Raw genomic sequence first — 25,173 nt, 5'->3', positions numbered from 1 at the left:
TTGAAGCAAAAACATCTTAAAAAGTCAAAGCTAATTTCCAGGAGCTTTTGCACAGAATCTGACTTACTCAAAAATTTCTTTTTTTTAACATTTTCATTTTTTTAATTAACATGAAGGAAGGCCTCCAAACTTTATCTTAAAGCAAACAGTGAAAATAAAAAGATTCTCCCTCTTCCACCAGATTGAACATTTCAAATAAAAATGTTTGACTGTAGATCAGTAGAAATATTAATAAGTAATCCTGGCAAGGAAAGTGATTTTTTTTGTTATTTTCTTGGGAGCTTGTTGTGATGGTTGTAGGACAAGAGAGATTCAAATTCTTTTCACATTTAGAGACTATTCTTCATTGAATATTTTTTCCAAGTATTTCTTTTTTCTCCCACTGAAGAAATAGTACTTTTATTTTTTAAGAAATGCATGTTCTAGAAACAAATTCATAGTGCTCAAAGAAAATGTCTAAAACTATATACTTTAAAAGAGTTGTCTAACTATATTATTGGGAAAATTTCCGCATTAAGAATTCCTAAATTGATGAAATCACAAATATTTGTAAAATAATAAAAGAAGGCAAAAAGAACTTGGAACTTCTCACAAAACAGCACAGCTATAAATTCTTACAGAGGAATAATAAGCAACAGATAACTAATACATTGTGGATACAAAGAGGGAGTGTATGAGATCTGAATTTTTTTTTCTACTTCAAAAACTACTCTGTGGATCTGAGAGAGTCACTTCCTCTCCCTAAGCCTGATTATATTTCACCATCTGTACAAGAGTAGTTATTTTAAAGAAGCAGTGTTGTACTAGACAGAGCACTTGTAAGTTGGGAAAATCTGGGCTCAAATCCAAACCTCAATTTCTTCATTTGTAAAATGAAGCTATTGAACTTTATGAGCATTTCATTTCTAAATCTTATGCTTCTGTGATCTCTGAGATCCAGTCTAGTTCTTCCATTCAATAACTAGATGCTTTAGACATTTCAGAGGCAGGAATCACAACACTCAACTCTGAAAGAAGATGATCCAGGAACAGAAAATTATTTTAAGGATATTTGTCAAAAAAACTTTTTTAAAATTTTCAGTTCCACACAGAGATGATTTTGGTTAATGAGGTTATCTTTAAGTTTCAAAAATATATGCAGTGCTATCATTAGGACTACTTACATGAAAAAAATTACTATAATATTTTATGATTTTTATGAAGTAACCTTCTTCTGGGAGGTAAATAAGACCCATGTCATCATCACTGTTTTACTGAAAGGCTCCATAAAAGACTCAATTGAACCACATAAATCAGTGGTGTGCTGGTGAAAATTTAACAAGCAGATCTCTGGCAAGGAAATTTGCAAGTTGATACTCTTTTAGGTTTAATCTGCATTAAACACATTTTCTCTACCACTTTCTTAAGTATAGAAATTAACAAAACAAAACAAAAAAATCAAGCCCTAATTTGTCATATTTACTGATTTCCAAGGTGTAAATGTTCAGACTGAAAATGTTGCAATTAACTCTTTATGAGTCAGTTCAAGATGGCACCAGCACATCCCTGATAGGTGAATTAATTCAAATTATAGTACAAGTCATTGGCAGAGTCTGAATTAGCACTCAGTTCTCCTGATTCTCAGGCTTTTGCTTTTCCCACAAATCATCCTCAATGAGTTTTTTTTTCCTGTGTTACAACTGAATCATCTACTAAATTACATCCAGACAGTAAAACTCCAATCCATAGAAAATCTGTGGCATGTATGAGTTTGAAAGTCTAAACTGAGATTCATTAATCACTCTCATAATGCAGAGTCTTCCTCAGATAATAGGAAATTAGAAGTATTTGGGAGAATGATATGCCCAAGAAACCTGTGTTTTCTTTTTGAGATAATACCTACTTAATTAGAGTCAATTTTGTATGGTAGAAAGCAGGTCTTCGAATTAGATAGACCTGGGTTTCAAGTCCAACTTCTGATAGCTATGCACAAGTCATCTAATGTCTCAGTATCCCAGGAAAATTTCTAACTCTATAAATTATTAACTGTTTGATACTGCTCCATCTCTCCTATCTATCCCTTTCTCTCTAATCAGAGGGCCACAACCCCACTTTCTCTCTACCCTAATTTCTCCCCTTACAATGAAATTTTACAATTTTACAAATTTTACAATAAAAATTCCTGATTCCTCAGTCTACTAAATTTCTAGGATCTACTCCAAACTCAACCTCAGCTAAATACAGAGGTGCTTATACTTTTGTTTTTGTCAACAAACCATGTGTTCTTTCATATTCATATAATTTTAAATCATTCAATTTATTCTTCCTTGTAACCCCTATCTATTCTTCAAACTCAGCATAAACTCAAATACTTCTACACCTCAGTTCATTCACCAGGTCATCACCCCATAATGTCTATACTCTTCTCTATCTACCCCCCTTAATAAACCAGTTGAACCCTATATTCCAGTCACAGAATGCTTTACCTGCTGCCAAGTATACTTTGCCCTGATCCAACCATGAATTTACTCATAATATTCAATTTTTCACTCCTATTCAAAAGTTGCTAAATGGAGATAGAAAAATTTACAAAACCACTTTGTGTATTCTTACTACAAAGTTGTAGAATCTCAAAGTGAACCCTCTCTGAAACAAGATACTCTTTTTTTCATCTCCCTTTTCCATTCACTCTCTCCATAAAGTCTACTAAAAACATTTTTTAATCACTCTTCAAGTTTCATGGGGCACCTACTCCCCAACCTTTTCTCACCTGAAAGTCTCATCTTGAAGTCACTGGAAAACTTGAGTTCACTTGCCAAAAGATTCCTCTTCTCCCCTCTTCTATATCTCATTTCACTCACAAATCTTCCCTGATTATTGCCTCCTTCATCCTTGCCTTGAAGTGCAGCACCTGAAATTAACCTGAAATTTATTTTTTTAAATCTCTAGATAAGTAAAATCTATTTTCCATCCTCCCTGCAAAAACATATCAGAAAACCCCAACCCAATTACTTTGCCCACTGAATTTTTGACAGAACTAACTCGTTGTTTTGAACTATAACACAGACTTTAACAGACTATAACACAGAACTATAACAGCAGACTGGCACTAATTTGAGAAGATCTGAAAACAAAATAATAGAATTCATTCAATTTAGAGTCCCCACTGCAAAAAAAGACCAGATTGTGCTTGTGTATATGTTTTTCCTTTCTAATAATGTATTTCTTTCTATGGAGATAGAGCTTCCTTATACCTTTTAATATTATTTAATTCAGGCCAAAACTTCAAATCCTCTCACTCCTCCTTTCTCTTTCCCTTCTCCCCTCAAATTTCTTTATCTCTATTGTGATACTATAATTCATAGAAAGATCTATGATTTCACTGGTGCAAATCCATTCACATTTTATCCAAAATTTCACTTTTCCTATAGCTCTTAGAGGAAAAACTCAGTTTTCTGATGATGAGCCCATTTCTTCTTAGGCTGATTCTCAGAAAATAAATACAAAGTCTGTGATGTTCTGTACCTGGAGTCCTTATAGTTTGATAGTGTATGCCAGCATTTGGCATATTAGTTTTATATTTGAAAATCTATGTTCCCCTTTACATAACTTCTTATACAATATAAAAAATACAAACTATAAGTAATAGCAATTTTTTTTGTTTTTATCTGAATGAAGGAGAAATGATTTAAAAGAAATAAGGGTGCTAATTATTTCCCTTTAAAAAAACTCAAGCAAACTGGTTCTTTTTTAAAATTGATTTATAGTTTCCAATATATTTTCTAATTTTTCCTTTATGCTCAGAGTAACCTTATAGGGAAAGGGGTAAAGGTGATAGTGTTTTCCCTATTTTGAAGAAAAGGGACCTGAGATGGGGAGAAAATAAATAATTTGTACCAAGTCATACAGAAAATCAGTGGCAAAGTTCTAGCATTCTGGCTTCTTGATCATTGTTATTCCTACTACACTATTCTATTTAAAATTAAAATGACCAAGCAGAAGATAAATAAATTTACTGATCAGTATCATATATATGCACAGTGACAGATGTCAATCAATCAATAAACATTTGTTAAGTGTGTTCTGTATGCCAGCTAAGCTTTGGGGTATAAATACAAAAACAAAGGAATTCTATGCCTTCAACAGCTAATAATTAAAATTAGAGAAAACAATATATAAAGTGAGGCAGTATGGAAAATTCAGAGGAATCCCAAGTAGTGCAGCCCAGTGAAAAATGAGAAGGTCTGAGCTGAGTTCTCTCTTTAAATTAAGCTTTTCAGAATATACAGCTTCCCTCTCTAACCAGAGGGACATGGTAGGGTGATGTAGTTAGTACAAAGAGTGGTAGAATCTTGCAGGATGATGACATTTTCCTGGGGCATTCATCTATATTAATGCTTAATGGAATTTTCCCCTTCATTTAATTAATTTTAAATAAGTTGTTTCTATAACTTTTTTGATGAATAGATGCATAGATGCATAGATATAGTCTCAATTTCTATTATCCAAGTTTGGCTAACTTGTATGGTCTCTATCACACAAGTGAGTGATTAGCCATTGGACTGTTGTGATTTGAAAGGCACCAAACCAACATTCTGCCTCCAAATATCTTTTCTCACTAACTTGCCACAGTTGTGCTCTTTTTTTCCTTCTGAAGCTTGAAAATATTCATCTTGTTGTTAGAAATTTGGGTTAGACAATCCCCAGCCTGAGAGTCTAGTTAATTCATGTATGTTGACTAACCCATGAAATAGAGAGAGAGAGAGAGAGAGAGAGAGAGAGAGAGAGACAGAGAGAGAGACAGAGAGAGTGTTAGAGTTCTAGGGAGACCTCCCAACTTTCTCACAAAACAAAAGGAGAAGGAAAGGGTGGAGAAGGAAGAGGAGGAATAGGAAGTGAAGGAGAAGAAGAAGTAGCAGTAATAGTAGTGGTGGTGGTGGTGTTAGTAGTAGTAGTAGTAGTAGAAGTAGTAGTAATAGTAGTAGTAGTAGTAGTCATAGTAGTTGTTGCTATTGTTAAGATAATAATAATAATATTGTTATCATCACCTGTCATTTTAAAATACACATCTTGAAGACTGTCCCCAAGGGAATTAATCATTGAGTAGGCAGAGAAATGAGAGTTAGAAATGTGGCAATCAGAAACCTTGGACAACAGCCTAAACATCCCAAAATGTTGCACTAGTAACTTGGAGAATGAGAAAGAAAGTAGGATGCTTGTAAAAATGTTTATTTAATTTAAAATCGTGTCTATTCTATCTTCAAAATATCAAAAAAGGATAGCCTGGAGCAAAAAATGTTAGCATTTGTCACCATTTACTTCGCAACTACCCCTGTTCTTGTGGCATACTCAAGCATTCATTTGTAGTTTCTGCCTCATTGGTAAGCACCTGTCTGTGTTTTGTGTTTGTAGAATGCTTTGCAATGTTTTTCAAACATTCGTGTTTTGTAAAAAACTAAAATAAACTTTGCAAAGCTGATTTTTAACACCAACAAGCATTTAATCCTTATGTTTCTCATTAATTTTCCTTCAAATAGTCCAAGTGCCTCTATTCAATGCTTCCATATAAAAAAAAGCACTATAATCATATTTTGTCTTTTTTAAAACTCTCCTCTTTTTCACAAAATATGAGGAGTTTAGTCTTTAATGTTTAATACAAGTTTGAAGGTGGTATTGAAATAGGTTAAAATTCTTCAGGCTTCACTAGCCACTTTACAAAATCATAGACTCTTATAGATGGCATATAAAATAGAGATGGAGAAATGGAGGGTCAGAGACAGAATGTGACTCATCCAATGTCACATAATTGGTGGGAAATATAGGATTAAATTTGAAGATTTCTGGCTTCCTGCTCTGGGTGTTTGCCACTACAAGTTGATCACAACTTCATGAAAATGGAATTTTTTAATATAGTCTCTCAAGTTTAAAAAAAAAGTCTGTTCAAGACATAATGGAAAATACAATCTATAGGTTAAAAAATGTAGAATTAACCAGAATTCTAGAATTTTCATTAACAGATTTTTTTTTGTTTTTATTTTATGTTGTTTGTTGCTCTCTCTACTTTTAGGAGAAAAGTGAAAGTAACAAGAAAACAATTTAAAAGGAAAGAGTAAATGTGACAATATAAAATATAAGTTTCTTGAGGATAAAAACTATCACATTTTTACATTTGTCTCAGTATCTAACACATGCCTGCCACATATATTAGGGCTCAGTTTATCCTTGCTGATTAATTTTAAAGGAGTGGAATCAAGGAACAGTCCCCTTCACACATTCAGAGCAATCTTTGATTCTAAGTTTTCCAACTAAATTTACATTCAACCATAAAATAATTAATATTATTTTTAGAAGATCATTAAATTTACCCTCAAGTCCAATTAAAATTATCCTTTAATTTCCTCTGTTTCCAGACCTAGAAAGTGATGTTTATTATAGTAATATCATCTGCACAAGAAACCCAGTTCACAAATTGGAGCTCAGTTTGGTTTAGTACTCTCTAGAATGTGAATATTGACAATTTTTGAAAGATTTTCAAAAGAGTTGAAATAAAACTATATTTGATTCCAACAGAAGTTCCACAGGACTTTCAATTAAATATAATCCAATTTTATTTAGTGATTTACTTACATTTTTGTTTTCTTCAACTTATCCTATTCTATGATTTCATTGATACCCATGTCTTGTGTTGCCATGGAATTAAAGATAATTTTGTTTCAATAAGTTGTCTTATTCTCAGGCAAGTTCTTAAAACTATGGGTCATTTAGGTATTCCAATTCCTTTCCTCATCTTCAAAATTACTCCCAGAATCCCTAAGGTTGAATCAACATTTATCTAATATTTCTAATATAATTATTACTCCCCCACATAGAGATATAAGTAGAGATTCTGGAAAAAATTTTTAATTTTTCCTCTGGAAAATATTAAAATGGAAATAAGACTGGACTTGGAGCTAAAAAAAAACCTAGGTTCAAATCCTTAATCTCACTTTCTAGCCATAAAACCAATCTATTTAATATCTCTTAAAATCGAATTCCTCATATGTAGAATGAAGAAAATATTCCCCACACTTTCTCCCTCACAAAATTATTGTTAAGAAAATGAACTGCAAGTCTTAATGGCTAAAGAAATGTGAGTTTGTTATTAATAATGTCTGAGAATATTTCCATTTGTTTATTTTAAGAGTAGTATTTTGATGGACTCTATGTATGTCTCTTCTCTTGCCTTTAGATAACTGTGATAACCCATTATCAGCCCTGCTGCCTCCAACAGTCTTTTCCAGTTCATCAGAACTCTTTGGTACCCCCAGCCCAGCCCAACTCAACAGAAGAATTGGTAAGTGAGGTGACTGAAGCAAGAATAAGTCTATAAAGAAAAGTGCTAATGAATAATAGATGAGGCTGCACATTGGAAGAAATTTCTCATTTTACTCAACTAGAATCATTTCTTCATGGACCAAATAAATTGTTTGGACATTTTTGTGCTTTATTTATTGTTATAAGAAACTTTGATGAAAATGAAAAGGTCTATCCTATTTTGTTTTCTCATTATTAAGTAGTCTCCAAATATGTGTATGCATTTAATATTGTGTGCATAAATAAATTTACTTGATAATATATTTACAATAGAAATCAAAGAGGAGTAAGAATTGAAGGAAATTGTTACAGTCTTTTCTTTCTTCTGGTTAAACAGGGAATGGGTTGATAGGAAAAAAAGAAATAGTGGCGAGAAGGCTGTAGTGTAATTCATTACTTCAGAATCCATAGACAATTCATTTGATTCCTCTGGGATTCAGTGTTTTCACCTCAAAGTCAACTTTGATCATTATGGATAGTATCCTCACTAGAGCCCTGGACAATATCTTCCCTTGTTTCAATAAGAAGATCACAAATGATTTGTTAGTAAAAACTTTCATGTGAATTCTGAAACTGCATACATTTTTCCAAAGTATAAGTAGTTTCAAAGATAGAAAGTATTATCAAGTAAAGGACATAAATCTGCTACACTGATGACATGGCAAGGAAAAATAGGAAATGGAGATAGATTGAGTCAACAATTTAAAAAAATTAAATGAGAAAATATTTATTGAGACTGCCAGCATTAGCTAGGTTTTAGATGGGTCTAGCAAAATTATAATGGATCGTCCTCAAGTAGTTTAAAATTTACCTAGGAAGGCAAATTCTTAGCACATCAAAATGAGTTAAAAATATTTAGTAGATATTTTGGCAAGTAACTATTGGAGAAAAAGATGTCAGAAGGCCCCACCCAGTTAACTATCAATTTCAATTTGAGTAAACAAAAATTATTCAACATTTACTTTGTACAAGGTTCTGGTTAACTTCTGGGGATGCCAAGATAAAAGTAAAGCAATCTATCCCTTTTTCCTGATAGGATTGTCATGAAAACAAATCAATCTTTGCTAAGTTTATACAAAGTGATTTTATAAAGGAGAAATACTAATGAATATCAAGCTAAGGAAAGACCTTGTCCAGATTGTCTTTTGATGGATGGTAGGAATTCTGCATGGCAGAAGTGAGAATGGAATGCATTCCAGACAGAACTGACCACCTGTGCAAAAATCTGAGGTGGCCAATGAAATGCAGCATTTGTAAAACAGCAAGATGACCTGTTTAGTTGGAATGGAGAGAGTGTAAAGGGAAAAACATAAAAGAAAACAAGAACAACTCAGAAATAAAATTGGAAAGATTGGTAGAAGCTTGATTTTGAAGGGTTTTTAAATGATCAGCTGGAGAATTTGTATACCTTTGAAGTCTATTTTAATAGTTGAATGTCACTGGGAAGGGGAGGGAAATAAGTATTACCACAGACAATGGACTAACTGCTTGACAAGTTTTATCTCATTTTATCTTCACGACAATGTTGGGGGTTGGGAGTGAAAGGTACTACAGTTTTTACAGTTGAGGAAACTAAGGCAGGCAGAAGTTTTCACTTGCCCAGGGTAACACAGCAAGTAAACAGTTGAGGTCTGATTTGAAAACGAGTACCGTATTTCCCCATGTATAAGACACTTAATTTGGGGCCAGAAATTTGAAAAAAAAGGTATTACATAAAGTTATTGAACACTCAAGTTTTATTCATCATGAATTTCTAGAACCTTCTGCTCATAGCTTTCAGGCTTCTGAAAAAGCAAGTCTGGTACATGGACACATGTGTGTCCATTCTGTTTCATAAATCTGAAGGACCCATTGTTTCCTCCTTTTCAAAAGCAATTCTTCTGGCCACATGCTGAACCATCCTTGTGGACACAGGAATTCCCATTGCCCTTTGCTCTTCAATCCATCTCTTCAGTTCCCTAACAGGTCATTTGTCAGACTTATCTCTCATGACTTTCTTCTGCCAGGGTGTTTTCAGTCAGAGTTTTCTTCCTGTAGCCAGTTTTGGATTTATTTTCCCATTTGGAAGAGGAACAAACTAATTATCAGAACTACATTTTACATTCACTTTTACAAACTGGATCACCTTGAATTTGAATCCAGCACTATATGAAAATATTTTCTTCTTTGTATTCTGATTTTGATTTTAATTCTGATTCTGGGTCATTTCTGGGCAGAATGTGGCAAAACATAACCCAATATACTGGTAACAAATATGAAACAATGAATGCAAAGACAACAAACACAAAAAAGTGGTAAATGCAAGTAAAAAAATCTACAACCACTATATAAGATGCTCCCAGTTTTTAGAAACCCAATTTTTCAAAGAGGACATGTCTTATAAATGGGGAAATTCAGTATTCTTTTGTATCTTAAGAGCTGTGTTTTATGAATAACAATTTGACATATTTATAGAGGATGAATTGAACTAAGCAGAAATCGAAAGCATGGAGATAATTAGGTTATTGAAATATGTGAGACATGATAATAATCTAAATTAAAGTATATTAGTGAGAAGAAAAGCAGATAAATCAAAGAAATGTGGATAACAAAGACTAAGAACATGGTTGAATATGGAAAGTGAGGGAGAGAAAATTCAAAAATAACTCCAAGATTGCAATGGATAGGAAGTGTGGAGATTCTGTCAATAAAAGTAGGGAAATTGGGAGTAGGGAAAATACTATGAGTTCTATTTTGGACACATTAAAGATGACTGGCTGTATAGAGATTCAGAGGAAGGAAAGACCACTTCATCCTAGAATATTCAGGCATATTTATACTGCATTTAGATAGAAGGAAGAATTTTCTGGGTTTTTTGTTTGTTTTTCCCAAAAATCCTCAGTATAGTAGATTTGTCGATTTAGAGAATAACTCTTAAGTCTTTGTTGTTATTCAGTTGTTTTCAGATGTGTCTGACTTTTCATGAAACTATATGGGTTTTTAGAGCAAAGATATTGAAATACTTTGCCATTTCCCTCTACAATTCTTTTCACAGATGAGGAAATAGAAGCAAACAGGGTTAAATAACTTGTCCATGGACCATTCATTTAGTAAGTGTCTGAGGCCACATTTAAATTCAGGAAGATGTTTCTCCTTGACTCTACTCCTGTCACTCTATCCATCACCCACCTAACTGCCCCTCTTAAGTTTTACCTGGATTCTAATAGACTGAACTCAATGAACACAAAGGGTTCTTCAGCTGATTACAAATGGAGCTTTACTGCATTCTACACATTATCATAGTCTCCTTACTTCAGGAGACACAAACAAGAAATTGGATGTATACATGGGAACAATCAGAAGATCTACCTCAATAATAAACATTTAATTAGTTCTTGCTGTTCAGTGCTTCATGAGGGTTGGTTATAAAGCAATGACTGATTTCTAAACACTATTCAACTTGTACATGCTAATCAGTCTACTATTTTGATATTTTCAGCTGAAGAGTAGATATGCTTGAAATGAAGATGCACTTCATCACAATAGTTTTAAAGACCTTATTTAGAATATCATATTCTCTTAGTCATGCTATGTTAGAGAAAATTCTCTTCTTAGGTAGAATTTGATTTTTATAAAGAGCCAACATTTATCCATAGTCAAATGTGGTAAATGAAGTAGATAACCTAGCTAGGTAATAACATTTTTGCCTTAAAATGAAATATGGTGATAAAATAGTGACTAGTTTTTCTGAGTGGTGCAAAGATTTCTATCAAAGTCATATAAAAGAAGGCCTTAAGTGTTGGTTCAGATGAATTTTCCTGATGAAGCAAGCAGAACTGAACAGAAAGTTTAATCTTCAAGTATAAGATTCAGGTGAAGCATAGAATGGGTGGACATGAAGACCAAATAATGAGGGATATAATGATGTTGAACTGCTTGCATTTCTGCATGGGAAAATGAAACTGATAACTCATATGAACCTTCTCATTTATTAGGGCAATTAGAAGGAGGATAGATAGATAGAGATAGATAGATAGATAGATAGATAGATAGATAGAGATAGAGATAGATGATATAGATATAGATGATATAGAGATAGAGATAGAGAGATAGAGATAGATATAAAGATAGAGATAGAGATAGAGATGATAGAGATAGAGATAGAGATAGAGATAGAGATAGAGATAGAGATAGAGATAGAGATAGAGATAGAGATAGATTAGGTATAGATATAGATAGATATATATAGATGATATAGATAGATATAGATATAGATATAGATATAGATATAGATATAGATGTAGATATAGATGTAGATATAGATGTAGATGTAGATGTAGATGTAGATGTAGATGTAGATGTAGATGTAGATGTAGATGATGTAGATGTAGATGTAGATGTAGATGTAGATGTAGATGTAGATGTAGATAGCATAGGAAGAAGTTGAATTTGAAAATATAAGATTTTTAAAAGGTGGATATAATGGGGGGAGAAAGGAATGTACTAGGAGAAAGGAAAATGAGAGGTAGAATGGGTTAAGTTATTTCAAAAAAAAGACAAAAAGACTTTTGCAGTGGAATGGAAGAGGGGGAAGATGAAAGTGAGTGAGTGAGCTTAATTCAGAGAGACTCAGAGAGAAAACAGCATACACACTCAAATGGGTAAAGAAATCTATCTTAGTCTAGAGGAAAATAGGAGAGGAGAGGAATGGAGAAAAAGAGGACTGGGGAGGGAGGGGGTATAGGTGATAGGAAAGAGGAAAGATTATGGGAGAGAGTAGACAGATACTTTTGAGGAGGGACAGGAGAGAGAGAGAGAGAGAGAGAGAGAGAGAGAGAGAGAGAGAGAGAGAGAGAGAGAGAGAGAGAATAGAACAAATGGAGGTAGGGAGAAATAGGATGGAAATACAGCTAGCAAAAAAAATACAGCTAGTAAAAGCAATTGTGGGAAACAAAATGTAGATGCAATTTCTCTGATGGACTTATTATAAAGAATGCTATACTTCCCAAAGACAGTATTGATGGTGTCTAAATACAGATTAAAATAATTTTTTCCTTACTTAATTTTTATTGAGGCTCTTTCTTTGTGAAGGAGACGGGAATATGTTTACATTTTCAATATGACTGTTGTGGTAACATTTTTCCTGACTACACATTTTTCAACTATATCAACTAGGTTACTCTCTCAGTGGGGCAGGGGGGAGTAGGATGGGGGTGAAGGGTGAGAATTTGGAACTCAAGGTTTTGAAATTAAATATTGAAACTTGCTTTTGCATGTAGCTGGGGAAAAATTAAGAATAAAATAAATTAATTTTTAAAAAAAATTTTGAGAGGAATTTCTAGCCAAGATGGCAGAGAGAAGCCTGGAACATTGTTAAGCTCTCTTGGGTTTGCTTTGGAAATGACATTAATCAAACCTTTTAACAGATTTTGGAATGACAGAACCCACAAAAGAACAGAGTGGAACATTTTACATCAAAGTCTGTCACAAAGAGTGTGACTGTACTTGGGGAAGAAAATAAAATTCCAGCTGCTCTGGCTACAGGGCAAAGCGGGGACTAACCTGTGATCCTTGGATGTAGCGGAAATCTCCAGTCAAGACTCAGCTGTGCAAAAGGCAGGTTGGGAGAGTTCCATTTTGGGTGCCCAGGATCACCATTCAGCTGGTGAGGCTTATCTGAATGGTTCAACCCAGGGCAGCCCCTGGCATTCTCAGTCAGGACAGTCTGGCATTCCCTAGAAGATGGCACAGAGATAGTCTCAAGTATTTCCATTCTCAGTGACCCAAGGAGTGGACTGTTGACATGCCCAACACTGACAGTTCACAGTGAGCCTCTTGTATTTCTTACAGGTCAGTCCATTGAGCAACCCCCTGGAATTCCTAACACCAATGTCCCGAGAACAGTAAACCAACCTCCAGAGTTCTCTGCTCTGTGAGCTATACCTTCCCCCAACTCAAGAACTTTGGTTTAGGACCCAGTAACAAATCCCAAAATGAATAAGAAAGGTCAGAGAAATGAAGTCTATTGAAAGTGATCTCGGAGATAAAAATGGAAACTAGCTAAGAAAAGGAGGGCATAAGATATAAAACCCTAAGACAACCCAGAAAGACTTTTTGGAAGAACCCAGAAAGGATGCTATACTGTTTGGTGCATATATATTTGATACCTTTTAGGAGGATATAATTTCCTTTCTTATTCCTTTTAATGAAATCTACTTTTGCAATTGCTTTGTTTGAGAAAAGAATTGCTACCCCTGATTTTTTTTCATTTCAACTGAAGCATAGTATATTCTGCTCCATACATTAACCTTTACTCTTTGTGTATCTGCTTCAAATGTATTTTTTGAAACAGCATATTGTAGTATTATGGTTTTTAATCACTCGGCTATTCACTTCTGTTTTATGGGAGAGTTCATCCCATTCACATTCATAGTTATAATTGCTAACTCTTCATACTATCTTCCCTCTACTTATATTTTCCCCCTTCTTTCACCCTATTCCTCCTCACCATTGTTTTGCTTCTGAATACCACTAACCTCAACCTGTTCCCCACTTTGATCAGCCACCCTCACTTTTTTTCCCACCTTTTCCTTTTCCCCTTCGTCCCATTACACACACTCCCTTTTGCCCTGCTAATTCTTGAAGGGTAAGATAAATTTCTAAACTCTGAGTTTTTCCATCTTTGTACCAAATCCAATAAGAGTAGATTCAAGCAGTCCTCATCCCCTTACTTCTTTTCCTCCACTGTAATAGGTCCTTTGTAAATTTTCTTGTGATATAATTTACTCCATTCTGCCTCCCCCTTCCTCCAGTCTCATTACAATCCCTCTTTTCTTTTTTTGTTTTTTTAGATTTTTTTTGGAAGGCAAATGGGGTTAAGTCGCTTGCCCAAGGCCACACAGCTAGGTAATTATTAAGTGTCTGAGGTCAGATTTAAACTCAGGTACTCCTGACTCCAAGGCTGGTGCTCTATCCACTGAGCCACCTAGCCACCTCCTTACCCCTTTTTTTAATACCTTGATTTTATTAGACCATTCTATCAAAATCAATTTATGTCCAAGCTTTCAATCTAAGTATATTCCCTTAAACAAAGTTAAAATTTTCAAGTTATCAGAATCTTCACCCCCCCCCAACTAGGGCTGTAACCAGTTTAATCTTATTAATTTTTTTTTCCTTTTTCCCTGTCTACCTTTTCATGTATCTCTTGAGTCTCCTGTTTGAAGATCAAATTATCTATTCAGCTCTTGTCTATTTGCCAGGAAAGTTTGAAAATCACCTATTTCATTAAATATCCATCTTTTCCCCAAAAAATTATACTCAATTTAGTTGAATAATTTATTCTTGGGTGTAATCCAAAATTCCTTGCTCTCCAGTATATCTATTCCAAGTCCTTCAATCCTTTAATGTTAATATAGCTAGGTCCTGTGAAATCATGACTGTAAATCCTAGATATTTGAATTGATTCTTTCTGGCCGCTTGCAGTATTTTCTCCTTGATCTGCTAATTCTGTAGTTTGGCTATGATATTCCTTGGCATTTTCATTTTGGAATTCCTCTCAGGAGGCAATCAGTAGATTCTTTCAGTGTTATTTTACCCTCTGGTTCCAGGATTTCAGAGCAGTTTTCTTTGATGATTTGTAAATGTGATCCACAGGCTTTGGTTAAATCATGACTTTATTTTATATCTCTAAATTCTTACATGAATATAATTAAGAAAGAAAAAAATCAATGAATTGGGCATGAAACTAACAAAGCTAGTGAAAGAACAAATTAAAAATCCCCAAATAAATTCCAAATTAAAATTCCTTAAATCAAAGGAGAAATTAATAAAATTAAAAATAAGAAGACTATTGAACTATTAAATAAAACTGTCTTATGAAAAACTAATAAAAAATAAAACTGTTTAATTTAACTACAAAAAAGGAAAGAAAGCCAAATTACAAGTATCAAAAATGAAAAAGATGAATTCACCATAAATGAGGGTGAAAATTAAGTAATATCTTGGAGCTAATTTGCCTAACTATATGTCAATAAATTTGATAATCTAAGTGAAATGGATGAATATTTGCAAAAATATAAACTATGCAGTTAAAAGAAGAGGAAATTAGTACTTAAACATCCCAATCTCAGGAAAAGAAATTGAACAAACCATTAATGAACTCCCTAAGCAAAAATCTTCAGAGCCAGGTGGGTTCACAAGTGAATTCTACCAGACTTTCAAAGAACAATTAGTTCCAATTCTATATAAATTATTTGAAAAATTAGGTGAAAAAGGAGTTCTGTCAAATTTCTTCTATGACACAAATATGATGCTGATACCTGAACCAGGTAGAGTCAAAGCAAAGAAAGAAAATTATAGACCAATTTCCCTAGTGAATATGAATGCAAAAATTTTAATAAAATATTAACAATGTTGGGGCAGCTAGGTGGCACAGAAGACAGAGCACAGCCCTGGAGTCAGGAGTCCCTGAGTTCAAATCTGGCCTCAGACACTTAATAATTACCTATCTGTCTGGCCTTGGGCAAGTCACTTAACCCCATTTGCCTTGCAAAAAACAACATTTTTCATACAAATAAAATAAGATATAAATAACTGGGAAGAAGTCAATTTCTTATGGTTAGGCTGAGCTAATATAATAAACATTGCAATTTACTTAAATTAAATTACTTAAATTAAATTTGAATGCCAATCAAACTTCCAAAAAAATTATTTTATTGTGATGGAAAAAAATAGTAACTAAATTCATATGGAGAATCAAATGGTCAAGAATATCAAGGAAATTAATGAAAAAAATGTAAAGGAAGGTGGCTTAGCCATTAAGATCTAAAATTATATTATAAAATATCAGTCATCAAAATTGGTATTCATTAAGTGGATTAGTTTAGATGCAATAGAATCAATAGTAAATGAATGGTAATCTGTGGTTTGATAAATCTAAAGATTCCAGTTTATGGGATAGGAAGTTCTTGATAATAACTTCTGGGAAAACTGGAAGATAGTATGGCAGAAAATAGTCATAGACCAACATCTCACACCTTATTTCAAGATAAGGTAGAAATGGTGATTTCATAAAAGGAGAATAAGAAACAGTTTACTTGTCAAATCTATGGAAAGAGGAATTGTTTATGACCACAGAAGAGATAGAGAACATTATAAAATTCAAAATGGATCATTTTGATTGTATTAAATTGTAAAGTTTCTGTACAAATAAAAGCAATGCAACCAAGACTGAAAGGAATACAGCAAGTTGGCAAACAATTTTGCTAGTCATTCTGACAAAGAATTTATTTCTAACATATATATTTGTGTATATATATATATATATATATATATATATATATATATATATACAGAACTTAGTCAAATTTTTAAGAATACAAGACATTCCCGAAATGATAAATGATCATAAAAAGGCAATTCTAATTTGGCTAAAGGGAAATAAAAACTAAGCATACCCTTTGATCTAGCCATAAAATTACTAGTTCTGTGGCAGAGAACTGAAAATTTGAGGGATGCCCATTAACTGAGGAATGTCTCAACAAATTATAGTATATGAAGGCAATGGAACATTATTGTTACATAAGAAAACATGAAGGATGGGACTTCAGAATAGATTGGAATGACTTGCATGAACTGATGCTAAGTGAAGTCAGAAGAACCTAAGGAACATTTTAAATAGACATCCATATTGGATGATGATCAACTATGATGAATTTGTTCATTTCAGCATAATAATCAATGACAATTATAAAAGACTTGTCTTTAATATACTAACTATATCCAGAAAAGGAACTGTGGAGTTTAGCTTACTATCTTCAGTTTTTTAAAGTTGTCTTAAGTATCATGTTTTTTTCCTCTAACTTTTCCCATTTTGTTTTTATTCTTTTTTCACATTATGATTAATATGGAATTATATTTATCATGGTTATACATATATAGCCTATATTAGACTGCTAACTGTCAGGGGATGGGGGAGAGAAGGGAGAGAGGAAGAAAATGTGAACCTCAAAACATTGGAAAAATGATTGCTGAAAACTACCATTGCATGTAATTGCAAAACTAAAATTTAAAAATATCACGAAGAACAAGAATTTTTTGAACAATGCTAGCCTTGATGCAATAGGAGTCCAGTCTCTCTCAAGGTGGCTATTTTAAAGATGCAAACAGTCATTAACATGCATATATTTGTCTATGTGTTTAAACACAGTAACACACACATACACACACACACACACACACATACAGTTTCACTGGTTTAGCTATGTCTCAAATTTAGTGGAATGGGAACAGAGGTACAATAAAGAAGACATGAAATAATTAGAATTACCAAGTGTTCATTTTGATTAGTGTTGGAAAATTCATGAATGGAATAACTTTTGAGCAGTATTTTAAAAGCGTGAAAGGATTATGTTTTCATGTCCTCATACACAAATATGATTAAAGTATGAACTCCTGGTCCTGGATTTTAAATCCATTTACCATCTACCTTATTTTTAAAGCTTTACTTCATAATTCTTCTTTTTATAGATACTAACTTCTGACTAAATGGATCTATTCCTTCCATTTCCTTTGCTATTTTTGTTCACATTGTCACTCATGCTTAGAATAAGCTTTCCTACATCAATGCGACCTCTGAAAGTCCTTTCCCTCCTTCATGTCCCAGTTCAGGTGCCAAGTCCTCTGGGTAGCCCTTTCTGAGATCTCTTTGATGAAAAAGATTCCTCTCATTTCTCAAATTTCTCATGATAAATGATTTTGGCTATATTTTTCCTTTGCCTTTATCACACTGAAACATATAAAATACTTACAAATCTATATACTTTTCTCCTCATTGACCTATAAGTTATTTGAGAACAAGATCTGCATTCTGTTTAGCTCTGTATCTAGTCCCTTGCAGGATGATTACTCTTAATTTAATAAATATTTGTTGAATTAAATTGAAATACATTTTTGGCAATATAGTAAAAGAGAGAAATGTGTCATTCTGAAGCTTCAGAGGAGACAAGAACAACAGTTTCTTTATATGATTTCTTTAATTAAAACCAATCATTGGGGTAGAGAAGGAAAGGACAGTGTAGAAAATAAAATTTTAGCAAAATTTCAATCAGGAAACTATCGGAGTCAGATAATCAGTTATTATCCAGTATAAAATCAGTAGTGACAAAAAGTCATTATTGTTTGGTAATATTCTGGCAGTTTCTAGCAAAGTAATATGTGTGATTTCAGTCCAGTTACTTCCCTAATGGACGGATGTCAATACACCACAGATGGCACTGCCCCAATTTGTCCTAATTGCCAGGCACGTTTGGCAGTCTCAGAGACATATAAACTGAAGCAAATATGGAAAGTATATTTTCCTAACTTCTTGGTTCATAGTTCATAGATTTAGAGCTGGAAGTCATTTGATCTAATCTCTCTAATTTTTAGACGAGAAAGTTGAGGACCAGATATGTTAAGAGACTTGCCTAAAGTCAGATGTGTAATAAGGAGCAAAACTTTGATTCAAACTAGGTTTCTCAGTTATACATTCAGCATCTTTTCTCTCTCTCTCTCTCTCTCTCTCTCTCTCTCTCTCTCTCTCTCTCTCTCTCTCTCTCTCTCTCTCCTCTCTCCTTTACTTTTTTATTTTTTTTTGAATTTCATAATTTTTCCCCAATCTCATTTCCCTCCCCACACTCCACACAGAAGGCAGTCTAATAGTCTTTACATTGTTTTCATGCTATACATTGATCAAAATTGAATGTGTTGAGAGAGAAATAATATACTTAAGGAATAAATTAAATACAATAGATAGCAAAATTATATAATAAGATAACTTTTTTAAAATTAAAGATAATAGTCTTTGGTCTTTGTTTAAACTCCAATTCTTTCTTTGGATACAGATAGTATTCTCCATTTCAGATACCATAAAATTGTCCCTGATTGTTGCACTGATGAAATGAGCAAGTCCTTTAAGATTGATCATCACCCCCAAGTTGCTGTTATTGTACACAGTGTTCTTCTGATTCTGATCATCTTGCTCAGCATCAGTTCATACAAATAAATCCTTCCAGGCTTCTCTGAATTGCCATCCCTTCTAGTTTCTAATAGAACAATAGTATTCCATAATGAACATATACTACAGCTTATTCAGCCATTCCCCAACTAATGGACACTCACTCAGTTTCCAATTCTTTGCCACTAGAAACCGGGCTGCCATGAATAGTTTTGTACAAGTGATGTTTTTACCCTTTTTCATGATCTCTTCAGGTAGATACCCATTAGTGATATTGCTGGATCAAAGGTTATGCACATTTTTATTACCCTTTGGGCTTAATTCCAAATTGCTCTCCAGTAAGGCTGGATGAGTTCACAACTCACAGATTTCTCACATTCCTTCTGACATTGATTATATTGGCCAGTCTGAGAGGTGTAAGGTGATACCTCAGAGATGCTTTAATTTGCATTCCTCTAATCAGTAATGGTTTAGAACAATTTTTCATATGACTATGCATGGTTTTGATTTCCTCATCTGTAAATTGCCTCTGCATATCCTTTGACCATTTGTCAGCTGAGGAATGACTTGGTTTTTTTTTATAAATTTGACTCACTTCTCTATATATTTTAGAAATGAGTCCTTTGTCAGAAATACTAGTTGTAAAAATTGTTTTCCAATTTACTACATTTCTTTTGATCTTGGTTACAGTGGTTTTGTTTGTGTAAAATCTTTTTAATTTAATGTAACCAAAGTTATCTAGTTCAACATCCTCTCTCTTCATTTTATTCTTCATTATTTGACCTCTTTAGGAAGATATGATAAAGAACTTATGAATGGGACAAAGGAAATGGTTTTTTACATTTTTCTTGGTTCCTATGCTCTTTCTCACCTCCATATATTACTGTTCAGGTTAGCTTTTCCCTTTTCTATCTTAATCTTTCACACTGCACTTGAAATTGAAATTTAATTAAGGTCTTGAAAGGTTTTAGATAAAGTTGGATACATATATATATATGTATATATTAAATTATCTATTAAAGTATCAAGGATAAAACATTAAGATTGTGAAGGAAGGAATTGTTTATGGTAACACATCTAACATTTAAGATTCATGCTCATCTAAAGGGTTGTGTTGGACCTAGTTGGACCTGGCTCATGAAAGGTGATTCTTAAATTTTTAATATGAGCATTTAGATCTCAAAAACTGGTAAATCTGGAATTGACTCATACTGTTGACTGATTAGACTTGGGAATGTGATAGGGAAAAAATGTGAATAATGAAAATTAAACTTTGAAATCTATCACACATACAGTGCCCCCCCCAAAAGCTTGTTAAACATTTAAAAGTTTATTCCTATTTTAATCCATGGCCCCAAGGACTATCTTCCCCAGTAGTTGGTATATTACTTTATACAGAGTAGTCACTATGTTTGTTCAAGGTAAGAATGAATGCATGAATAAATGAACAGGTAAGTGATCAATGAGGATGGCAAATATGCTCTCACATAAATTGTTCCAGAGATAAGTTGTTGAACTGGAGAGATTATGACTCTGATTCAGTATGGCACTTACTTTTTATGTTCCTACGGGATATTTCCTTTTCCTCTTCCCACAATGTTTACCTACTTTTCTTCCTTCTCCTCTTTTTCAATCCACTTTTGTTTTTGATAAATCTTTACTTGAAGAAGGGGAGGAGATTTTGAAGTAGGGAAAAACATCTTGTCAGAGTCTATTTGAATATGTGAATGCTCTCTAGCTTTGACTCAAGCTACAAAGCTGGATTTGGAGTCAGAGAACTTGGTATTAATTGATTTTCCTCTTTATGATTTTATTCTAAGCAATTCATTCAATCTCTCTGGATCTCAATTTGATCTGCTGAGGTTGCAACCTCTCAGGATGGTGACCCAGATCCTAGTATGGGCAAAGCAACAGAGTCCTGCCTCAGTACTGGTAAACAAACCCATGTAATGTCCTTCAGAGAGTTCTGTGGATTGAAAGTTCTGGAAGCTGCTATTGATGATTTAATGCTTCCCAAGACTTGCTTTTGGTTTGCTCCAACTGAGCTGTTCTGGTGAGGCTTGTGGACTCTGGTAGACTCTCACCCTGCTGTGAAAGACCTTTCCTACCAATCTTCTAAATTGTCTTTGTCATCCCTGTGTTGAACAATCTGAAAACCACCACTGCTGCCAATTATTCAATCACTCTTCTCCCAGTTATTGCATGACTAAGGTCCAGTCAGTGCTAGAGAAATGTGCACTATACTGTGCTTGCTCACCCTGGTGTAACAGGTCTTTACTGCTGACTTTCTAAATTGACTTGGACTGGAAAATTGTTTTATTCTGCCTTTGTGAGTTCTGCCACTATCAAATACCTTTAGTCATTATTTAAAGGTGTTTGGAAGGATTTGGGGGAAAGTTCAGTTGAGTCATTTCTTAACTTTGCCATCTTGGCTCTACTTTCCCCCATCCCATGACACATTTTCTAACTTCTCTGTCATTTTCTAAAATCAACCACCCAGATATCATTAGTCGATCATGCTTGCAAGACCCCACTCACTTCCTTAGGCTTACTCAATGGCTCACAACCCATTTTACTTCTTTTAGAGAAGGACTCAATGCCAATGTTCAATCTAAGTAATAACATATCATGTTCATTAATATTTATATATACATGTATGTATCTATATGTGTTTATAAATATACACTTATAGAGACACACACATAACTTGAATCAAGTTTAATCATGCTTGAGTTTTCCTCAAAGCAAGAGTTTGTCATTTACTTTATTTTTCACAAGGAGACATTTTAATTAGTCCAACATTCCATTGGAATGACACTGAAACATAATGGTGACATGGATAGATATAAAAAGATGAATCAATATTGAAAATAATTTAAAATAGTATCATTATATAAGAGTAATTAGCAGAAATAATGTAGTAATAGATCGACAGTAGGTATTTAACGAATGTACATTAACTGTTTCATTACTTAATGAGCAAACCAGGACTAGCTCTGTTATGGGAATCTAGAAACTGTAATAAAGGGAAATTAGACAACTATTATCTTCCAATTTATCAAGGAAGCTTTTATGGATAAGATAACATTTTAGAAACTTATTGAAAAAGGAAAGATATTAATTAACATTCATATATGCTAGACTTGAAATTCTATAAGAACAAATTCCATCCCTTGATTTGAATATTAAGCATAATTCTCTAACCTTAGTAGATACTCAATCGTTATTTGGTAAATGATTTCTACACACAGCACAACCAGTAAAAAAGAAATACTAAGTACTTACCTACCATAAAATGAATTCTTTAATAATATAAAATGGATATACTGATATTCCTGCCACCCAACTTTATTCTCCTTTGTCATGTACATGCATTCCTGTAACAGCTTTCTAGTAAAATCTTCAAGGGCTAAGACTCTTGGCACCAGAATAAACTCAATTCCACATTAATCAAATGTTTCCTATTTGCAGATGTACCATGTTAGGGATAAAATGTTACAAATGAAAAGTATTTTTCCATAAGAGAGATATGCAACATCTTCAGAAGTATATTGGATAATTGGAGAAGGATGTGAGCATGACCTGGGAGCAATCACAGAAAGCTCCTCCAAAAGGGTGGCACATGAATTGTGTTTTTAAGTAAGACAAGAATTTTGACCTGTGGAAATGAAGATGTAGTTCATTCTAGTTACAGGACACAATTTAAATAAATGCATGAAGATGACAGAGTATCAATTGTGGGGATAGTTTGAATTAAATAGAAAAGTGGTAAGGAACAGAGTACCAATAGAGACAAATTAAGTTACATAGAATTGTAGAGAGTTGTAATGGGCAAAAGAAAAGATTTGGAGAATTTCTGAAGGATTTTTTTGCTATGGTTTGTTTTGTTTGAATAGAATAGCAAGCAAGAAATGGGTGTGGGGGCAATGTCAGACCTGCTCTGTAGAAATATATTTTGGCAAGTATAAGAAGAATGTGATGAAGAGGAAAGAGCAGGGAATTGGTGCATCCATAAAAAAGGCCATTGTAGTCTTCTAGGCAAGAGGTGATAATGGTCTGTACTAAGATAAAGGCTTCTTGAGAGAAAGGAGACCTGTGTTGATAGAACATTACAATGGCAGAATATTTCCTATTCAAGCTTTGGGAAGTGAGTGTCATAGGATAGGGAGTCTGAGGACTATGTCTCCAGGGAATAGAATGAAGTCACCAGTTCATTAGCTATAGCCCAAGATGGCAGGGGGTGAGTCTTCCCTATTAGATAACATGAACAGAGTATATAAAGCCTGACTTCTGAGGACCTCATCCTTCTGTCATTGTCTGAACTGCTAGCACAGCAGAAATAGCCTTTTACTTCAGTTCTCAACATTTTTGGCTTCACATATGGTGTCTGATTCCATATATTTTTTCATGCATGATTATCAAGTCATATTCTGTTTGGTCTCAATACCTAAACACTGTTGTCCCTGAAAGTTCTATACGTGATATAATAGCACCACTGCTGCCACCACTTTGCTAGAAGCAAATTTTTATTTTGATAAATGGGAGGGAGTGGGATAAAAATGGTTTCAGAAGACCATCCTTTGACCCAAACTTCTGTAGTAGAAGCGAGTGAGTCACTGACTTTGGAAACCATGCTAGCAACAAATTAATGCTATCAGAGAAAAGACATACCCTTGAACTCAGCTGTTGATCCATTGCTTAGCTAAAGTAGCCACTGCCAGTGTGCAATACAGCATAGAGGGAGTGTAATAATGTGATTGACCCAGCAAGAATTCTCATGTTGCTATCTCATGGCTAGAAGGGATTTACCAAATAGTGTTTCTGCATTTCTAACCCCTATTGTTATACATATAGATGTAGCTATAGATATATAAAATGATATGTATACATATATATTATATAGAGGAAAACATTACAAAAATACTCAAATGTGTAAGAGAAAAAGAAACCAAGGAATTTACTTTTTAAAAAAGTAAAATACAAAAATATAGTGTGCAAGCTCATACATGCATACATAAATGCAGATTTTATATATATATATATATATATATATATATATATATATATAATATATATATATATAAATTATACATAGAAGAATCACATTGATGCCTGGTTTAATGATGATCTTATGTTTTCCAAAAACACTTTTTAAAGTATTTGATCTAGATATCAAGTGAACTATGAAGTAGGATAGCATTTATTTTCCACAGGAGGAGCCTGGGATGGATACAGAGGAAGTTATTGGGTCGTGGGTACCACTAGCTTGAAAGTAAGGGGAAGGTTTTAAGTTCTCTCATAAGATTGAAAAGATTTAAGAAAATAATTATGTCTTTTTTCCCCCATGAAAGAAGGGGTTATATAGATTTTTGCCTCCCTAACTTCAATTTGGAAAGCAATTGCTTTAACCAAGTTCCTTGAAACCTTAGTCTTCCTTTCCTACCCAACATATTTTTAAAATACTTGCCTGTGTGTTTTGAGACTTTGTGCATCAAGCATGGCAATTTGGTTGCCATAGAGAATCTGATTTCTCATGTCAAGTCATTTTTTCTTTTTAGTTTGCTAAGGTTCAGAGACAAATTAAGAGGTTTTACATCCAAGCCTGTCTTTTGCCCCATTCACAGTCATTGATTATTCTTGTGAGGAATAAAATTTCCTATAAGAAATTCAGGGAACATAATGGTTTTTTGAAAGTTTGATTTGAGAGAAAGAAATTTTGTAGACAGATGACTTGGGTTCAAATTCCAGATGTGTCATTCATTAACTGTGTGATCTTAGGCAAGTCATTTAATCTTTGATTCAATTGAGGTTCTTTTTTTAAATTTTTATTTATTTGACGCAACGGGTCAATATGTCTGAAGTCGAAC

General features: G+C 33.6%; 1 protein-coding gene across 2 annotated transcripts in view; it reads left to right on the top strand.

Moving 5' to 3' along the window:
• CNTNAP5 (contactin associated protein family member 5) overlaps positions 1 to 25,173 on the top strand; it is a 945,272-nt gene that overhangs the window by 188,236 nt on the left and 731,863 nt on the right. For both annotated transcript variants that reach the window (XM_074214960.1, XM_074214961.1), the window contains exon 2: positions 7,208 to 7,312. In XM_074214960.1, the coding sequence (XP_074071061.1) occupies positions 7,208 to 7,312 (105 nt within the window). The remainder of the gene's footprint in view (positions 1 to 7,207; positions 7,313 to 25,173) is intronic.

This window comes from Macrotis lagotis, chromosome 1 (genome assembly GCF_037893015.1).
Source record: "Macrotis lagotis isolate mMagLag1 chromosome 1, bilby.v1.9.chrom.fasta, whole genome shotgun sequence".
NCBI lineage: Eukaryota > Metazoa > Chordata > Mammalia > Peramelemorphia > Peramelidae > Macrotis > Macrotis lagotis.
This window is presented reverse-complemented; position numbering and strand designations above follow the sequence as displayed.